At 36.8% G+C, this 17,347-nt stretch overlaps 1 protein-coding gene across 11 annotated transcripts in view; it reads left to right on the plus strand.

Moving 5' to 3' along the window:
* Positions 1-17,347, plus strand: part of ACACA (acetyl-CoA carboxylase alpha) — a 269,985-nt gene that overhangs the window by 157,125 nt on the left and 95,513 nt on the right. For all 11 annotated transcript variants that reach the window (XR_009449202.1, XM_059669697.1, XM_059669696.1 and 8 more), the window contains 6 exons: positions 580-687; positions 5,007-5,063; positions 5,268-5,312; positions 11,805-11,846; positions 12,846-13,061; positions 14,248-14,403. Coding sequence is in view for 10 of the 11 variants with exons in the window: in XM_059669697.1 (XP_059525680.1) it covers positions 580-687; positions 5,007-5,063; positions 5,268-5,312; positions 11,805-11,846; positions 12,846-13,061; positions 14,248-14,403 (624 nt within the window). In the remaining variant the exon portion in view is untranslated. The remainder of the gene's footprint in view (positions 1-579; positions 688-5,006; positions 5,064-5,267; positions 5,313-11,804; positions 11,847-12,845; positions 13,062-14,247; positions 14,404-17,347) is intronic.

Consider the following 17,347-nt stretch of genomic DNA (forward strand, 5'->3'; position numbering starts at 1 on the left):
GCACAGTGGTACTATTATAATCTTCAGGAAATGTAGACTTTAGATAGCAGGAATATTACGCATTTTGTTTAAAACTTTGTCCTTTTATTAAATCCCTTCTATTCGTTTCTCAGTAAACAAGTTGTTGTTTTTCCCTACCAGGTTGTTTTTCTGTGGTTTGACACTTTTACTGTATGATAAATTGTTAGGAAATATATTATGAGGGAATATGTTTAGATGGCTTCTTTCACTCATTTTTCTTCACTTTCTGTGAAGAGATGTGGCAGTTGGTTTCATTCCCATTTTATTGGTGACAAAATTGAGACTGATCTTCAAGGACATGTCAAGTCAAGGTGTGGGGCCACTTCTAGCTAATGCCTTTGCTGCCTTATCTTTTAAAAGTTGGATGTTTTACTTCATTCAGTCTCCATTGTGGATGTTGGGTGGTGGTTTCAATTTGCTTATGAGTGCTAGTGGGCAAATCAAAATGTCCTGTGGGGTATATCTCTTTTTCAGTCATTCTACCAAGTACTATAATTTTTCTCTGCCTCTGTATTAGCCAGTCTCCTAATGTCTTTGTCTTGTGTTCTTGAGTTACAGGTCCCCAGGGATGAACCTATTCACATTCTGAATGTGGCTATCAAGACTGACTGTGATATTGAGGATGACAGGCTGGCGGCGATGTTCAGAGAGTTTACCCAGCAAAACGTAAGCCCTCAGCTGGGTGGAAACCTGTGACGGCTCCTTTCCTGCTGGCTGGGTATCATACCCATCTTTTTATCAGTTGCTGCTTGTAAGGCCTCTCACTGTTGATGACTATGTCCTTCACATAATTCTCTGCCTATAGGGGTAAAATTCCAAAGGGACTTAATAGTATATAATGAATATCGTTTTATGTCAAGAAATATAGACCTCAACTATTTAAAATGTTTTAGGAAGGGAAGTGTGATCCTAAATCTTTCCCAGAGCTCCAGTCTTGAACTTTGAATCCCCTGCTGACTATTTTCCTTTGGTGGCTTACTTCCACATGTCTATGTCCACAATCCCCTCAGGATTCTTCTGTATCCTCTTATCCCCTCCCTTAAAGGTATCAGTTATACTTCCATTCTCCTTTCAATTTTGTATGACTTATGTATCTCGTACTGACATCAAACTTCATAGTTTAAACCTAAATTTTCATCATTTTCCTTCACCTCTTCTGACCCCTCATCTGCTCCCTCCTCCCCCCAAACAAAACAAAAACAAAAAACCCAAGTAACCAGTCATTCAGAAATCGTTGACTTCCTCTTTTTCCTTGCCATTGCATGATGCTGCTCCTCTACCACAATCTATGTGTTTATTGGTATCTGGTCAGTCACCAAGGTCTGTTTTTTGTTTGTACTGTTTCTTTCCCTCCCTTCTTCCCTTTCTTTCTTTTCAGATTTTTAATTCCCTCTACCATCTCTCTGGTTTAAAACCTTATTCACCTCACACCTGAGACACTACAACAGGTTTACTTGCGATCTACCTATCTTCCTTCACTTTTCCCCTCCAGATAGTTTCCATTCTGTTCACCACCACAAAATTAAATGGCCAAAATGCCCTCTTACCAAATTATTCTCCCACTCAGCAATGATTCTCTATTACTTCTAGGATGCCTCCTTAACTTGATATTTAACATCAGCCTATTGACGAAGGCTAACAACCTAGCCTTCACTGTTCCGTGACAATACCTAACTCTTCGTGTCTCGTCTCTTCTACTGCCCCTCACCCGGAATGTTTTTCTTTCTCTCTTTCCAAATCCTGCTTGTTTTAAAGACTTTTTCAAATTTCACCTCTTCTATGAGTACTTCTCTGAATAGCTCTAACTAAAATGTATTTTTCCTCCCTTGAACTTTTAATTGGTCAGCATACAATCACTAGCAATAATAATACTTTTTTTTTTAATAAAGAACTTCTGTGTACAATTTTTTATTTGCACCTCACCACAGTCCCATGAGGTTAGATTAGTTAGGAATTATTCCAGTTTTGCACTTGGGGAAAAACTCAAACTCAGAGAGATTAATTAAAGCCCCCACTTCCCCCCTTTGATCACCAGCTGGTAGATGATGGAGCAAAAATTAGTATTTAAGGCTTTGATTCCACTTCTCGGGGCCACAGATCTAGGTGCTTTAGTAAATAATGTATTCTTTTGGCCCTGAGGATGCTTCAAGTTTAGTTGAAGGGACTGGGTAGGCATGCTCAAAATGATAGTCTGCATATAGTTACATGTCATTGCAATATATGATAGATGCCAAAGTGTCCTCTTCAGCTGTCCTTAATGACAAAGACCCATGTGTTTTCTTTGAATGGGAACTACCTAGCTATAGTGCTTATTATAAAAAAAGAACTGAATAGATTTTTAAAAGCATGATTTAGCAGTATAAACAATTAATGCCATCGGCATTCACATCATGTAATGCTAATGGTAGATACCTGGGAAAAGATGGTAACTTTGTGCTTAACATGAGTCCTAGCATTTACTTCATGTTGCTCTGGGATTATAGTGGCCAACCTGAAGAAAGGCACTTACAGAAAAGTGAAAATAGGGGACATGCCTGGGAATTTTTCTTTAGAAGAGAAATTTACCTTTCTTTTTGCCCTTGTCTTGTGAACACATAAAATTAACCTGAAACCAGGGACCAAAGAAACCTTAGCTGGAAGAGTGCTAATGTTGTTCATGACTGCTGATGCTGCTATTTGCTGAGATAATCTGAAATTTTCTTCTCAGGTTTTGAGGCACTAATTGCCCTTATTTGATTGTTTTGACCTCAACTGTAGGCTTTTTATTACCCCCAGATCTTAGTGCTGTATGTCATGATATGTTGATTTAAAAAGGCAGTTTCTTCATCTTCACTACATAAATTTATAACATTAATTGGCAATAAGAAATTACCTTTTTCTTTTACTGGACTTGAAAACTGAGGCACAGAGAAATCCATTGTCTTTGCCCGAGGCTATTCAGAAGGGTAAGGGTAGACATTCCATGCCTAGAGAAGCTGTTAACTGCATCAGGTACTGTGCTTATCCAGAAATATTAGGCATTTTCACTTCCTTGTTTTGAAAAGAATGTAAAAATAAAAATAAGGAAAGGTAATAATAAAAAAAAGCTGAAATAACTAGTTTTATTTTTCACTTCATGATCATGTTCCTAGCAGTTTAGAAAAAGTTTTTTTTTTTAAAGCACACATTAAACTATCAAATAGGTTGATCCAAATTGTCCAAATAATCTTCTAGTCCCAGCATGTCTTTTTTTCTCTCAGAGAAATTAGGATCATATATTTGTAAATGACTTGTGGAGGAGATTGAAGCAGTCAGTGTAAATGGAGTTTCTCCAGGTGCTGGCGCCTAATCGCTGGGTAATAGCTGTGAACTTGCTGTGAGGCCCGCATTATTACAATGTAATCAGAATCCTGTTGCTCTGCTGTTATTGTCAGCCACTTGTGGAATTTTAAAAGCAATAACAATTTTGACTTTAAATCATGGCATTATTAAAGTTATTTTCTTCCCTTGCCTGAACATAGCTATTGATGCTTGTCTTTGAAGGGCTTGGCTGTGGTGGAATTCTTTGTTGGTGGTGTCAGAAGAAATGTTTCTGTTCCTTGGCACACTGAAAGATTGAGAACCACCACCACTCACCCCTCCCTCCACTCCTCCCTTCACTCCTTCCTTCCTCCATTCTTTCTTCCCTTCCTCCCTCCCTTTCTTCCTTTTCTTATTGTAGTATCAATACTTGGTTATTTATAATAACAGTTATGATGTCAGTACAGATAATTTTTAAATGTTATTAAACCAAAATTATGTAAATTTGACCAGGGAATTTATTATTAGGAAATTTATTTTTCCAATTATATTTTGCTTATGTTGCTAATTTTATTACTAAGCAAATGCCATAATAGAAAATGTTCTCCAATAGGAGGTAATGGCTTGGGAATGTGCTTATTTATAAGCAGACTCAAATTTGAATTTAAAAAATATATAGTATCATGAAAATCAAGAATTGGCTTATGAACATATCTCTTGGCTAAAGTTATAGCAAGGAATTGATGAAACGAAAGTCTGGACGTAGGTTGCAAAAACCCACATATTTTTTCTATTTGTATTACTCATATATTTTCACAGGTCATTCAGCTGGTGAGATTGCTTTTCTACTTGTTGCCATGTAGCCCCTCTTTGCTAGGGCCCTTTAAGATCATGCTGTTTACTTAGCTCATTAAACTGTTTCTTTGTCTCTGCCTTTTGAGATAAATGAGCAGTACAGATAGAAGAAAGCTTAGATCCAAAGGCCCAAGACTCATATGAGACAGTCCTGAAATTGCTGGTCTCTCTTGCCTTCTGATACACTCCTCAGCCATGCCAAGTTGAAATATGAATAATCACTAAATTTAAAAGTCGATTAAACATTGCTTTTAGCAATTTTTAAAGAGAATTTTTTTAAAAAATACTTTAATGTAAAGTAGGGGGAGGCATGTTCTAGAGTAAATGAAAAGATCACGATTTGTTAGGTTGGATTCTAGGAATGCTATATATGACGGTAGGTGCTATGTATAATCTAAACAACAGTTTAGAACCTGAGATTTCCACTTTATGAAATTTTCTTCTTCTTCTGATCTGAATGACCTGATTTCATTTATCTTCTGTTTTAGTTTTAATCTTCACATTTGAACATGCTCACCAATGTGATTTCTATAAGTAGAATTGTGCTAAAATCTACCTTGAAGTGAATCAGACCTTAGAGAACGTAGGTGACTTCATATGACTGCTTTTCCTACACAAAGTTCTCTCTCAATTTTGTCCAGATCAATATAAAACCTATCCCATAAGACTTAGTCCCAGGATCCACATTGAAATTTATTTATTTGCAAGCTTGAAGGTACTAAGCCAAAAACATAGATAGATAACCAAAAAGTTTGTTTAGCCCAATTAGAGCCTGTGGAGGACTGAATTGGGGTAAGATTTAGGATGAATGGAGATCTTATCTATCTTTTATTTTACATGTTTCTCCATAGAAAGCTACTCTGGTTGAGCATGGAATCCGCCGCCTTACTTTCCTGGTTGCACAAAAGGTATTGGCGTACTGTCTACCATTTCTTAAGATGCTGCTAGAATTTTTAAAAATCAGAAAGTGGAGTTATAATCATAAGCTTATTTGTAGAATTTATGCTGAGAAATAACTGTTTTCTATAAGTTTAAGAAAAACATTAACTCATCTTTTACTCAATTTGGTTTTAAATTTATTATTTCTTTCCTTTCTGTCTTTCATTTGAAAGGATTTTAGGAAACAGATCAGCTATGAGGTGGATCAGAGATTTCATGTAAGTAAAAGGAACAATAATGAAATATTATTTACTGTTTTATCTGTTTCCCATTGATTATTTAAACATAGAATATGTATGAGTTATTTAGAAGGGCTGGACTGATGTTTGGTCCCACTTCTTTTAGAAAGTATTATAATGACTATTCAATTGTTCTATGGTTGTTTTTTTCTACCCTATAACATTCTTAGTATATCTCTGAGAAATAATTAAGAATGAGCATATACATTTATCTGGATGAATAAGGTAGAAGCAGGAGCTAATTTCTTCTACGCACACAGTGAATCAATAATTGAGAGCTGTCAATTGCACTTTGGGGTCTTGGCTTTTTCCAAAGAGGATTCAAGTTCTATTATTGAGAATTATCAATTATGAGAAACAATCATTTATTATTAAAATGCCTTAACCAAGCCTAACTTGGTACTTTTGTCTTATGTTAATTTTAGGAGCAGGAAATAAATAAAAATTGCACATTAAGTTGCTTGTTCTCCTATTTAACTGAATTAACTTAATATTTATGAGATTAAAAGTTTTATTGAAAAAAGAAGTAAGTTATTAGCCTGGTATCTGAACTAAAGTATACCCATATGATCGGTATGATGATAGCACTAAGACCAAAAACCCAGTTTGCAATAAAGATGTCATTCTCTAAAATGACTGATTGTAGTAAAAATATTTCTTTATAAGTTGATCCTAATATAGCTAAGATTCCAGAGGATATTAGGAAGCCTTAATTTTCCTGATAAGAATTTTGTTTTATCAATTAAGATAATTAAATTAGTTTTCAAGGCCTGTTTATTTGCAATAATGAAGATAATATTTGGGATTCTGGAAATGACTTTCTAAACTTAAGGACCTATGTGTGGTTGCTTTTATTGCCCTTTTGTTTATTAGATCTTTAGCACTTGACATTCCGTTTTCCTTCTAACAGTTCACCTTGTTGGTCTAGTCCAGCAATTTTCAACCTTTTTAATCCCATGGTACACATAAACTAATTACTAAAATTCTGTGGCACACCAAAAAATACGTTTTTTGCTGATATGACAAAAAATGGTTATAATTTTGATTTATTCACACCGAACGGCTATTGTAGTGTTGGCTATTGTCATTTTTTAATTTAACAATCTAAGGGAAAAGAGGTCAGTGCCCCTGACTAAATAGTCAGGTATTGCATGTTTTAAAAATTCTTGCGGCATACCGATTGAAAATCACTGGTTTAGTCTATAGAGAAACAAGAGAGTCTACCCTGCAAACTAAAGAGCTAAGATTCTCTGAAATGCTCTAGGAAGTGTTGTGGACTACACAACTCTCCTATTTTATTGATGTCAGGAAGCCAAGCAGAGTACAGATACATATCAATCAATAACTTTAGATAGGAAACTGGAGACAGTGAAGAAGTATGAGGAGCTTAAAGGGAACCCTGGAGCTTTAGGAAGAAAAATCCAAAGCTTAGAGAATAAAATTGATACTTGGGGATAGAATATGAGAGACATGAATAAATACTGTGGCCGGTGGATGCTGTTCAGAGCTAAGGTAGACATGCCAGAGCCAGGCCCTGGATTTGGGAAGAGTATTGGGCTAGGTTCTTAAACTTTATCCTGATTTTTATTTTTTCACTGACTTTGGGATACTATATTTTTCTGGAGAATCATGTTGAATTTGTAAAATTGTTTTCCTTTTTCCTAGTGGTTCAGATGGAGCCTTTATGTTTATAGCACGTGAACTGGTTTCCCATAATAAGCATTTTCATGATAAAACTCTCTACTAAAAATTTTTAAAAGCTAAAGCAATTAATTATTACGGGCATTTTTTAGTGTGTTTTATACATAGAAAAGAAATATATCCTGTCTTACTGCTAAATCTATGTCATGTCCTAGAGAGAGAGAGAGAAAAGAGAGAGAGAGAGAGAGAGAGAGAGAGAGAGAGAGAGAGAGAGAGAAAATGTGTGTGTGTGTGTGTGTGTGTGTGTGTATGGCTTTAAAACATGTTTGCCCTCTCTGTTCTAATATTTCTGGATTTAGGTTGAAGAGGCACATGTACAGGCAAAATCTACTTAGAAATGAGCCCGGCTATGGGTCTTTCTTAGGAATCATAGTCCAGTTCCTATTTATAGTGACATCAAGTGGGAAATTGGTTATATTACCAAGTGACGTAATTTGTCATGAACGTAGGAAAGGTTGCTTTAGAACTTAGAGAAATTAAGGTGGAGACTAGATTTTCTCTGAAGCATTGAATGGCAGAGGAGTTGGGTTATTTTTATGTTAGGCCCCTTAGAAATGATTAGTGGTTACACAAGGGACAAGGGCAACTATTACTGAATTCCATCCCGAATCTACAATAGCCAGGACCCCTCGGCAGGAGCTCTACAAATCCAGGGCTCACTGCCATGGTGTTGCTGTAAGTTCCTCTGCTGGTGGTAGCTTACCATTCATGAAGGGTGCTTAGCCTTTGTCATGTCATCTGATCTGTGCTTGCCCCATAGTTAGTGTAGTGTGAAAAAGAGGAAGCTTTCCGTGAGTGTTAGAGATGAATCCCTTGATCTCCCTGGCTTCTTGGTAATCCACTGTGATGTACGCAGTCTCTCCTGTTCCACACTGTGAAATCCCTATATTATTGAATAGAAGAGAGAAAGCAAGCGTACATGAGGGGGCAAGGAGTGGAGGAAGGTTACCAAGTTTGGTTCAAGAACAGCATTGGCTGGTGTGGATGAAGCAGCTCTACTGTTGCATAGTTGTCTCTCAGACCATTTCAGAACCAGAACAAGGTAAATGAGGGCCAGAGTAGAGGTTCCTAGAGAGTGGGTATATTGTTAGGTGTTTTTTCAGATACAGTGAAGGCTATAAGCATTTCCAAAAATTTGATGTTTAATCTCCACAGTCCCACTGGAATGCCTGCTGCTACCTTAGTCTCTTGACTCTACATGAAGCCTGTTCTGAGTTGGCAATATTTGTCAGCATTAAGGACACTTGGTGTTGAGTCTGTTTCCAGACCATGTAATTAAATCAAGTACCTATCATGGGATTTGAATAACTGCTTAACATTACTATAATAACAGAACATTTGAGGAAAAATTAGCCTATTCTTATAAATATCTTCTTCATATTAAAAAAATATTGAAACCTTGAAAGCCAAAGAACAGGCTTTGAATTTTTGCAGCTATGAAAGCTGCAGCTCTCTGCATTCATGTAGTATTAAGTCTGTTCGTTTCACTCACATTTCAGGTCCCAAAACGTGCAGCAGAAGGTGCTATTTAACTGGAATATAAGTATTATACTTTTTGAAGTTTCCATATTTTTTCAGCAAAGTGTTTTTAAGAATACTAAAATGTACATTTTCAGGATTTCTTATCCTTTGCCACCTAAGCAAGAGTATTAGGGCCAAAAACTGTGGTGAGATTCTAAATTAGTTTTGCACCTGTAAAGTTTCCTTTTGATTCTTGTTTGTAAGATTTCATGAGATTTTTTAAATTCTGCTATAAATAGCCTAGATGCACTTTTATTGATTTTATGTAAATAACTCGCACTTTAAAATGAAATGTTTTGGAAGGAAGAGCCCACTATTGAAAAGAGTTATCATGGTTAAGTAGTTCATTTCTTTTAAAAAAATTTATATGTCAACTATATCTCAATAAAGCTGAAAAAAATTGGTAGTTTTGTTTGCTACTGGATCAACTATTAGTTTTTCAGAAGGTTTGGTTTGGGTTTTTGTTTTAATTACAGTCTATATAATTAGTTCTCAGCATGTTGAGGTAAAAGAGAATTGCACCAGCAAGCTTTCAATTTCTTCATCTCATTAGGTTTTTAACACGATTATTAGTATCATAATCAGCTATGATGTTTTCTGTTGCAGGTTTTCACATTCTCTGATTTGCAGGGTGTCTTGATTGGCTAATTTAGTCAAATTATTTTGATTGTCTTGATGATGGTTGGCTGATTTAGAACACAGCAGGGGTATAATTTCTTCCTGAGAAATGTTGCATTCTTTTGTTTTTTGGTACCAGCACACTAAGAAGGTTTTTCTTTGTGTACATTCAATTATGATATTTGCCCATAACACTAGTAGAATGTCTGGAAAGCAATTATATTAGTGATAGAATAAGCATGAATGCAGTTAGTGGAAAAATTGGCAATATGAGGATGAGGTAGGATGAAGGAATTTACTAAAACTATAGGATCAGACTTTTGTATTTCTTTTTTTCTGTGTTTTTTTGTATTCCTGTGATTTTTGTTTGTGTGTGTGTGAATGCCAAAAGAGGTGACTTTCTATAAAAGTCCTCAAGACTTGAAGAATTGCTCATTAATCCTGCTGTCCCATTGCACAGAAGTTCTTACTCTCCTGTTCTGAATGCTTTATGCTTAAATTGAGGATTTTTCTGTAGAGCTAAAATTTATTCAAAAAATGTTTGCTGATATTATCTCATAACACCTTTTCTTAGCTAACTTTAATGAAAGTGGTTTTTCTTATTGGTGGTCTATTCCCACCTCTGCTAAGAATTAGTCAGTCTCTTTCATTATTTGTAATAAAGGCATTTCTATTCAAATTGTTTGCTTTTCATACCTTTCAGTTACTACAAATTTTTTTAGTTGGTTTAAGCGGTAAAAAAAAAAAAAGTGTTTTTTGGTTTCTATTGTTACGTTTTTGAAGGAAAATAGTCATTTAAATAAATGATGTACTAAATAAATATTTTAATTAATTAATGTTTATCACACTCTTCTATTCTGTCTTAACAATTAGGTAAAATATTTATTTAGTACATCACTTTCCTTTCAGAAATTTTCATGAAAGTATTTTGTTACCCTTCCTTTTTTGACTTGTGTTACCTTAGGTAGTGCTCTGAAAGCCATATTTCTCAAGAATAAAACAAAAATGAGACTATAAAGCCCTGAGCATATACCCTACTGACAATGCAGCTGAACATCTTTCTGTTTAACCTTGAAGTCATCCCCATGTTCTTTACAGTTATTCAGGGGAATTAGAGAATTACTTAGAATGAAAACATCATTAGTAAAATATCAGTGCTGTGTAAAGTTCACTTTCAAAAGACTTTTAAAGACCTAAGCCTGGATAGGGGGTTTCCCAGGCTTGCTAAATAAGCTCCTAGAAGCCTGTTAAATGCAACTTTACAGTTAAAATGCAAGAAAACTATAAGAAGGTTTACTAACTGTGCAAGCTATAGTTAATGTGAGGGTGAGGTGTAATACCTGTGGAAAGTATTTAATAAGTTTTCAGTAAATTCTTGAAACACAACTTTTCAGTATGAATTTTGCTTTGTTTTTTAAATTTAAAAAAAAAAGAATTTCTGTTTAAAGAGAAGACCTCTATTGAATCTGGATTATAACAAAAATAGAGGGGTAATGCTCTACACGTGAGAAGTAGTGTGGTAGAGATGAAGGGCATGAAGAGACCCAAGTTCATATTCTAGGTTTCTGATACTGGGCATATCACTTGGTCATGGCTTCCTCAGCTGTAAAATGGATACCTAACCTCGAGAAGTTGTTGAGAGCATTCAAGAGGACAACACATGGGAGCGCCTGCCACCTAGCAGGCTTTCATTTCAGCTCATGTTTCCTTCATGGTTCCTAAAGCTCATTGAGAGACATTTATGCAGCTGGTCCTGGTTTCTCTGCCTTGTCCCAATGAGTGTTTGATTATCTTGCACTCATAATGAAGAAGATGCCTAATGAAACCTCCTATAGAGGCACATAGTAATGACTTGACTCTAACACCACCAATAGAGCTTCCCAACCGAGAAACAGGGGTATTTGGTGTTAATAAGTTAAATTTCAGAAACTAATGGACTCTGCTAATTGAATTCATCTTTGTTAATTAATAAGGTTCTAGTAAATTGGTTGCTTTCTTTTGTAATGCCCTGTAAAAGAGCGGTAAGACCAAATGATTCTGTGTTCACTAGTTCCACCCCATTCTTTCTTACACATGTAGTGGTAGTGACCAAAGTAACATCTTTACTTTTGTCTTCAAATGTTATTGTTTAAACCCTTCAAATTATTGATTAGAGAGTGAATGAAGAAGACACATGGATTGGGGATTTTATGCTTTCTGGTTAGTTTCATTTTAAGAGTTTCTTAAGGGGAAACTTGGGAAATCAGTCCAATAACTGCTATTGCAGTGCAGAAGCTTAGAGAGTATATTGGTTTTATTTGCCAGGTTGTGCCAAGAGCAACACCCAGGAAGAATTTTTTTTTTCTCACTTGGGAGATGAAAAAATACGATTCCCCGCTCCCCCCACCCCCCAAAAAAAGAGAGGGTAACTATTGAAGTTAGGTTAATGGTGTGGTGAGTCTCAAATGTGGAAGTGGGGTCAAAGTGATGGTTACCCAGAGGATCATTCACATTCCCTAGGCTAAGGTTCAGTAAGGATTGTGTTTTCTAAGAAACTGTCTTTTGATGCTTGAGTGCTTCTGTACTATGTGTTGATCCCCAAAGAACCATATCTATGAAGGACTGATACATTTTCCCATTCCTTTAACACAGAGAGAATTCCCTAAATTTTTCACGTTCCGAGCAAGGGATAAGGTAAGAACTAATTCCTTCCCTCTGTTTTGTTTTGCTTTTATGTTTCTTTTTCCTTACAAGTCTAAGAATGGCATATCTTTGCCATTTTTTTCTCTAATTGAATCTGTGCTTCCCTTTGCCTTACATGTATCTTAGAACGAAAGAAGACTGTCTTCTGAAAGAGTTTGGTTTAGGAAATAATCGAATATACTGACCTACCCAAGAAAGCAATAAATTTCAAAATCATCCTTATGCTTTTGATGTGATATTAAAGGACTGCTGCACTTAGTAGGATTATTCTCATCACCTACAGTTTATATTCAGAGTTACAGTTTTTCAAATTTTAAAATACAGACTTTCAGACTGTGTTGGTTTCTTCCTGTTACCATTCACTCAATTGACATGTACTCTGGAAAGATAATTTAATTTCAGCAAAAAAATATATTAAATGTAAATACAGTTCTTAAGATATGTATATATATATACATATGCATATGTGTATATATATGTATATGTATATATAGGATGTTTCAAAGCCAAATACCTCTATTTAAAAAATTATATAATGTTCATTTGTCAAGTATTTACTGTGTCCTTTGTATTTTGCCAGAAATTATAAGAGTATAAGACATGGGTTTTGCCCATGAGCATTTTAGATTAGGTGTGAAGTAGTTGTTAATGTGAAACAGTTTGTAGTTCATTGTTAAAAAAAAAATTATGAAGATATTAAATGCTACAGGAATTCTAGGGGAATTGATTTTTTTGTTTGTTTTTAATGGAAAGCATCATCACTTATAAAAGCATAAATGATGAAAGCTTGGGAAGTTAAATAGGGTTTTTAGCGCCTAACCTTATGTAAGCTATAGCATTATCCTTGAATGTAGACCATTTTTGTTGTTCATTAGCACATCATAGCTTATGTTTTTATTTTTAAGCATCTCTTTTACATAAGTACGCATTCATAATATCATTCTGTAACCGCTTCTGGTGGGCTGTTTTTTCTCCAATTCTTGTGCTCAGTTTGAGGAGGATCGTATTTATCGTCACTTGGAACCTGCCCTCGCCTTCCAGTTAGAGCTGAACCGGATGAGAAATTTTGACCTCACTGCCATTCCATGTGCTAATCACAAGATGCACCTGTATCTTGGGGCAGCCAAAGTGGAAGTGGGCACAGAAGTGACAGACTATAGGTTCTTTGTCCGTGCGATCATCAGACATTCTGATCTGGTCACCAAGGTGGGTGCTGTACTTTAATGGGAAGTTATCCCTGAGGGAAGGGACAGAGGAACAGTCATGGTTCAAAATTAGATTTTCTCTTTTTGAGTCAAAGCTCTTGTTCATCTCTCTCTCTAATATCCAGCAGAAGTCTGAGAATCATTTCTCTTACAGAAGTAAATATTCCATCTAATAACAAACTTTTTCCTCTTTCATTTGAATTTCCTTGGTAATGGAATCATAGTAACTCTCACTTGAGAGAAGGAAAAGCATAGTAACAGAAAATCACAGGAGAGTTATGTGATGACAGAGGGTAGTGAGACAAGTTAGAAGTGACCCCATTGTAAACTTGTCTAAAGGAAGGGTAGTTTCTCTACATAGCAAGGTGCTTCCTGGTGTGTTAGTTATTACTACATCCCATAGCCATAACCTTTCTAAACTGCTCTGGCATATGTGAGGTGTAACCCTATTAGGATTCCAGTATCCCCACCTATTGGAAAGAAATGATACACTAAGAGACAGAAGGAAGAGTGCAGGGATTCTTTTTATTGTTTTGTTTTGTTTTTAGTTTTTGTTAATCCTCACCAGAGGATATTTTTATTCCCCATGACTTTTTAGAGAAAGTGGAAAGGAGGGGGAAAGAGGAAGAGACAGATACATCAATGTGAGAGAGACACATCAATTGGTTGTCTCCCACACACGCCCCAACCAGGGGTAGGCATTGAACCTGCAACCCAGGAACATGCCCTTGACCAGGAATTGAACCTGAGACCCTTTGGGCCATGGGTCAATGCTCTAACCACTGAGAAACACCAGCCAGGGCTGCAGGAATTCTTAATCTGCCCCTGCCTGCCCCTGCTGCCTGTGGTTATTGGGTTGACTAGGGAGAAAGGTCAACGCACTTCTAGCAGGTGCCTTATGATTCATGACATACCACCACTTAATTCAGTGGTTCTCAACCTTCCTAATGCCGCGACCTTTTAATACAGTTCCTCATGTTGTGACCCAACCTTAAAATTATTTTCGTTGCTACTTCATAACTGTAATTTTGCTACTGTTATGAATCATAATGTAAAGATCTGATATGCAGGATGTATTTTCATTGTTGGCGACCCACAGGTTGAGAACCTCTGGGCCCTAAGTAATTATAATAGCCATTTCATTATTGCCTCTTAAAACACATTAATGTTGATTTCTTCCTGCATAGGAAGCTTCTTTTGAATATCTACAAAATGAAGGAGAGCGGCTGCTCCTGGAAGCCATGGATGAGTTGGAAGTCGCTTTTAATAATACAAATGTTCGTACTGACTGCAACCACATCTTCCTCAACTTTGTGCCCACGGTCATCATGGATCCATCAAAGGTACGTTTCTTCTTAGCTTCTCTCCCAGAAGTAGCAAACGCAAGCAGTGAGATTCATTCATATTTATTTTCACTAAGACCTGGACACAGGTACTCTTCATTAGCTGGTTGAGCCCTTGATATTTAAAGTTTACAGAATGCTTATAAGACTGGTTTTTGGGATGGTGTCAGAAATTTACTATAGCCTTGAAAAGCAGACCTCAAGAATAAAGATGGTATGATTTATCTTGCTGGTTATTTATTTATAATCAGTACAAAAACATAAAAACTTTTCCACTTCCTCCATTGGTACCTGTATAATGATATTTGCCATGATAGCAGCCCTATCCTATCTAATAAAAGAGAAACATGGTAATTAGCTGTACAGCCGCTACCCTTCCCATTGGCTAATCAGGGTGATAGGCAAATTAACTGCCAGCCAAGATGGCGGCCGGCAGCCAGGCAGCTTGAAGCGAACATGAGGCTTGCTTGCTTCAGTGATGGAGGAAACCAACATTCCCCGCCTTCCTTGCCGGCCTCTGAGCTTGCAGTTTGAAACATTGTAACAAATATAGAAGCTAAACAAAACCCCAGAAACCTGCTTTCAGCCAGCCGGGATCTCAGAGCTGGCTGGAGTTGATACAGTGTTTCGATTATAGAACCCAAACAAACCAGATACCTGCTTTCAGCAGCAGAGGCCACGGAGCTGGAGCCAGAGCTAAAGCTGGCCCAGAATAAAAAAAAAAGAAAAGAAAAAAAGGAGCAGTTGGGAGCTTCAGTCACCTGCCAGCCTGAAAACAGCCCTCAGCCCCTCACCCAGACTGGCCAGGCACCCCAGTGGGGACCCCCACACTGAAGGGTGTGTGACCAGTTGCGGCACTCCAACCTTCCCGCCCCCCACACGGGCCCTGCTCTGTGTGTGACGGGGTAGAGCCATAACCTCCCCATCGGCCCTGCCCTGAGTGTGACAGTAGTCTTATATAATTCCCTAGGATTTCTCATCTAGAGTAATTAACTTGCTATTGGGCATTTTGGCAAAATTACTGCCTCGTACTAAATGTTATTTAGCTCGTGGCTTAGGGATGTAATATACCTTCCCAAGTATCTAACCTGTTTGTATTTAGTATTTTTCCACAGGTAGAAAATTTGGCTAATAAGGAATTTCACAAGTATTATGTATGCTCTCTTCCCTGAGGCTCTGTTCTAAAATGCATTCCATATAACTTAAGGAAGGAAAACAAAGTGATTCTATACTTGACCTTTTATCCCATAGAAGGCTGCTCTCTGCTGCTGCTCCCTCTAACTTTTTTCTTTCATATTGTGGAATTGGATTGGAGAACCAGTATAGACCTCTTTATTTATTTTTTTAAACTATGTTTTTATTGATTTGAGAGAGAGAGGAAGGTAGAGAAAGAGAAACCTCAATGATGAGAGAGAGAATCATTGATCAGCTGCCTCCTGCACACCCCCTACTGGGGATTGAGCCTACAACCTGGGCATGTGCCCTGACCAGGAACTCTTGACCTCCTGATTCATAGGTTGATGCTCAGTCACTGAGCCACACCACCTGGGCATACCCCTTTCTCAAGATCAACTGTAGGCATAGACTTTTGCTTTTTGAACTTAGTATGTAAGACCTGAAAAATCTTTTTCTACTTTTTTTCTTCAAGACTCCAAGCTATTGATCAGTTGCTTTATCTGTCAGGAAAGCCTAGGATAGGACAACTCATTGAGTACCAAGTCTCATCATATAGTTTAAGCAAAGGTTCCCCTAAGCATTCTGGGACGGATGAAGCTGAAAGACTTAAACATGGCATGGATGCTATATAACTATATATATTTTTAGATTTAGCTTACAATTTCTCATTGAGTTTTTATATCAGCCTCTCTGTTCTACTCCACACACCCATATACCCTGGCTCTGCCTTTCTAATCATAGGTAGTTGTTAATTTCCTTTATAGAGAGATGTTGATTTTTGTTCCCTTGAGAAAAGAATGGATAAATATCACTTGGTTAATAAGCAACTGTGGGGATAGGTACGTTAACTCCTTAAAACCCATTTTAACCTAAAATTCTGTGGTGCAGAAACAAATTACAGGAGTGGCACATACTTCTGAAAAACCACAAGAGAAGGGTGATGTGAGTTATTTTTCAGAGTTTTCTGAGTTGAGAAAGCATTTTAGAAAGATACTTCACTTAAGAAACATTAATTTTGAGTAGTATGTCCAGTTGCCTGCAGCCATGTTGGAAAAATATGTTTTTGCTCTAGTGTATCAATAAGAAATCACACCTAAGGCTGTATGGTTAAAATAACTTACCTGACCCTGAAAACTAGAAACACTAAACTGATTTGGTATAAAGCTTAGGGAAACTAGGGAACATCTGCTTCTTATACTTAAATCCCAGTTGGACTTGGCAATGACCAAGCTTCAGAGCTCTGTTTAGAGAAAACATTCTAGCACCACCTACAAATTGCCTATTTTTAATTTGTGCAATTTACCAAGAGACATATATTATAAAGTTTAATAAAATGTATGGAAAAAAGTTCATGGTGGTAATTGCTATGTTGATTTAAGGTCCTGAAAGTGCAATGAAACATAGTTACCATGCATATAAATGCTACTTAATAGCTATTTAACTAGAGATTTTATTCTTATTTGGGGCTTCCTCTTAAATCCCATGGGTTGTAATTTTAGATATTGCAGACCTTTGAGGTAGAATATGAATGTAATTGGAAAAGGGGGAAGGAGTTGCACACATTTGGGTGTTGTTAGCCATAGAAAACTACTCATACAACAGGCCAGCATGAAATTGTTCCTGACTTATCTAAGCAAAAGTAGGGTTGGGGAGGAACTATACGACTTTTTATAAGGAATACATGTACACATCTCGATACACATCTCGAGAAACCAGCATCTTGTTCCATTCTTCCTTTCCCAAAGATTGGCAGACCTAAAACAAGTCC

This window comes from Myotis daubentonii, chromosome 16, assembly GCF_963259705.1.
Source record: "Myotis daubentonii chromosome 16, mMyoDau2.1, whole genome shotgun sequence".
Taxonomy (NCBI): domain Eukaryota; kingdom Metazoa; phylum Chordata; class Mammalia; order Chiroptera; family Vespertilionidae; genus Myotis; species Myotis daubentonii.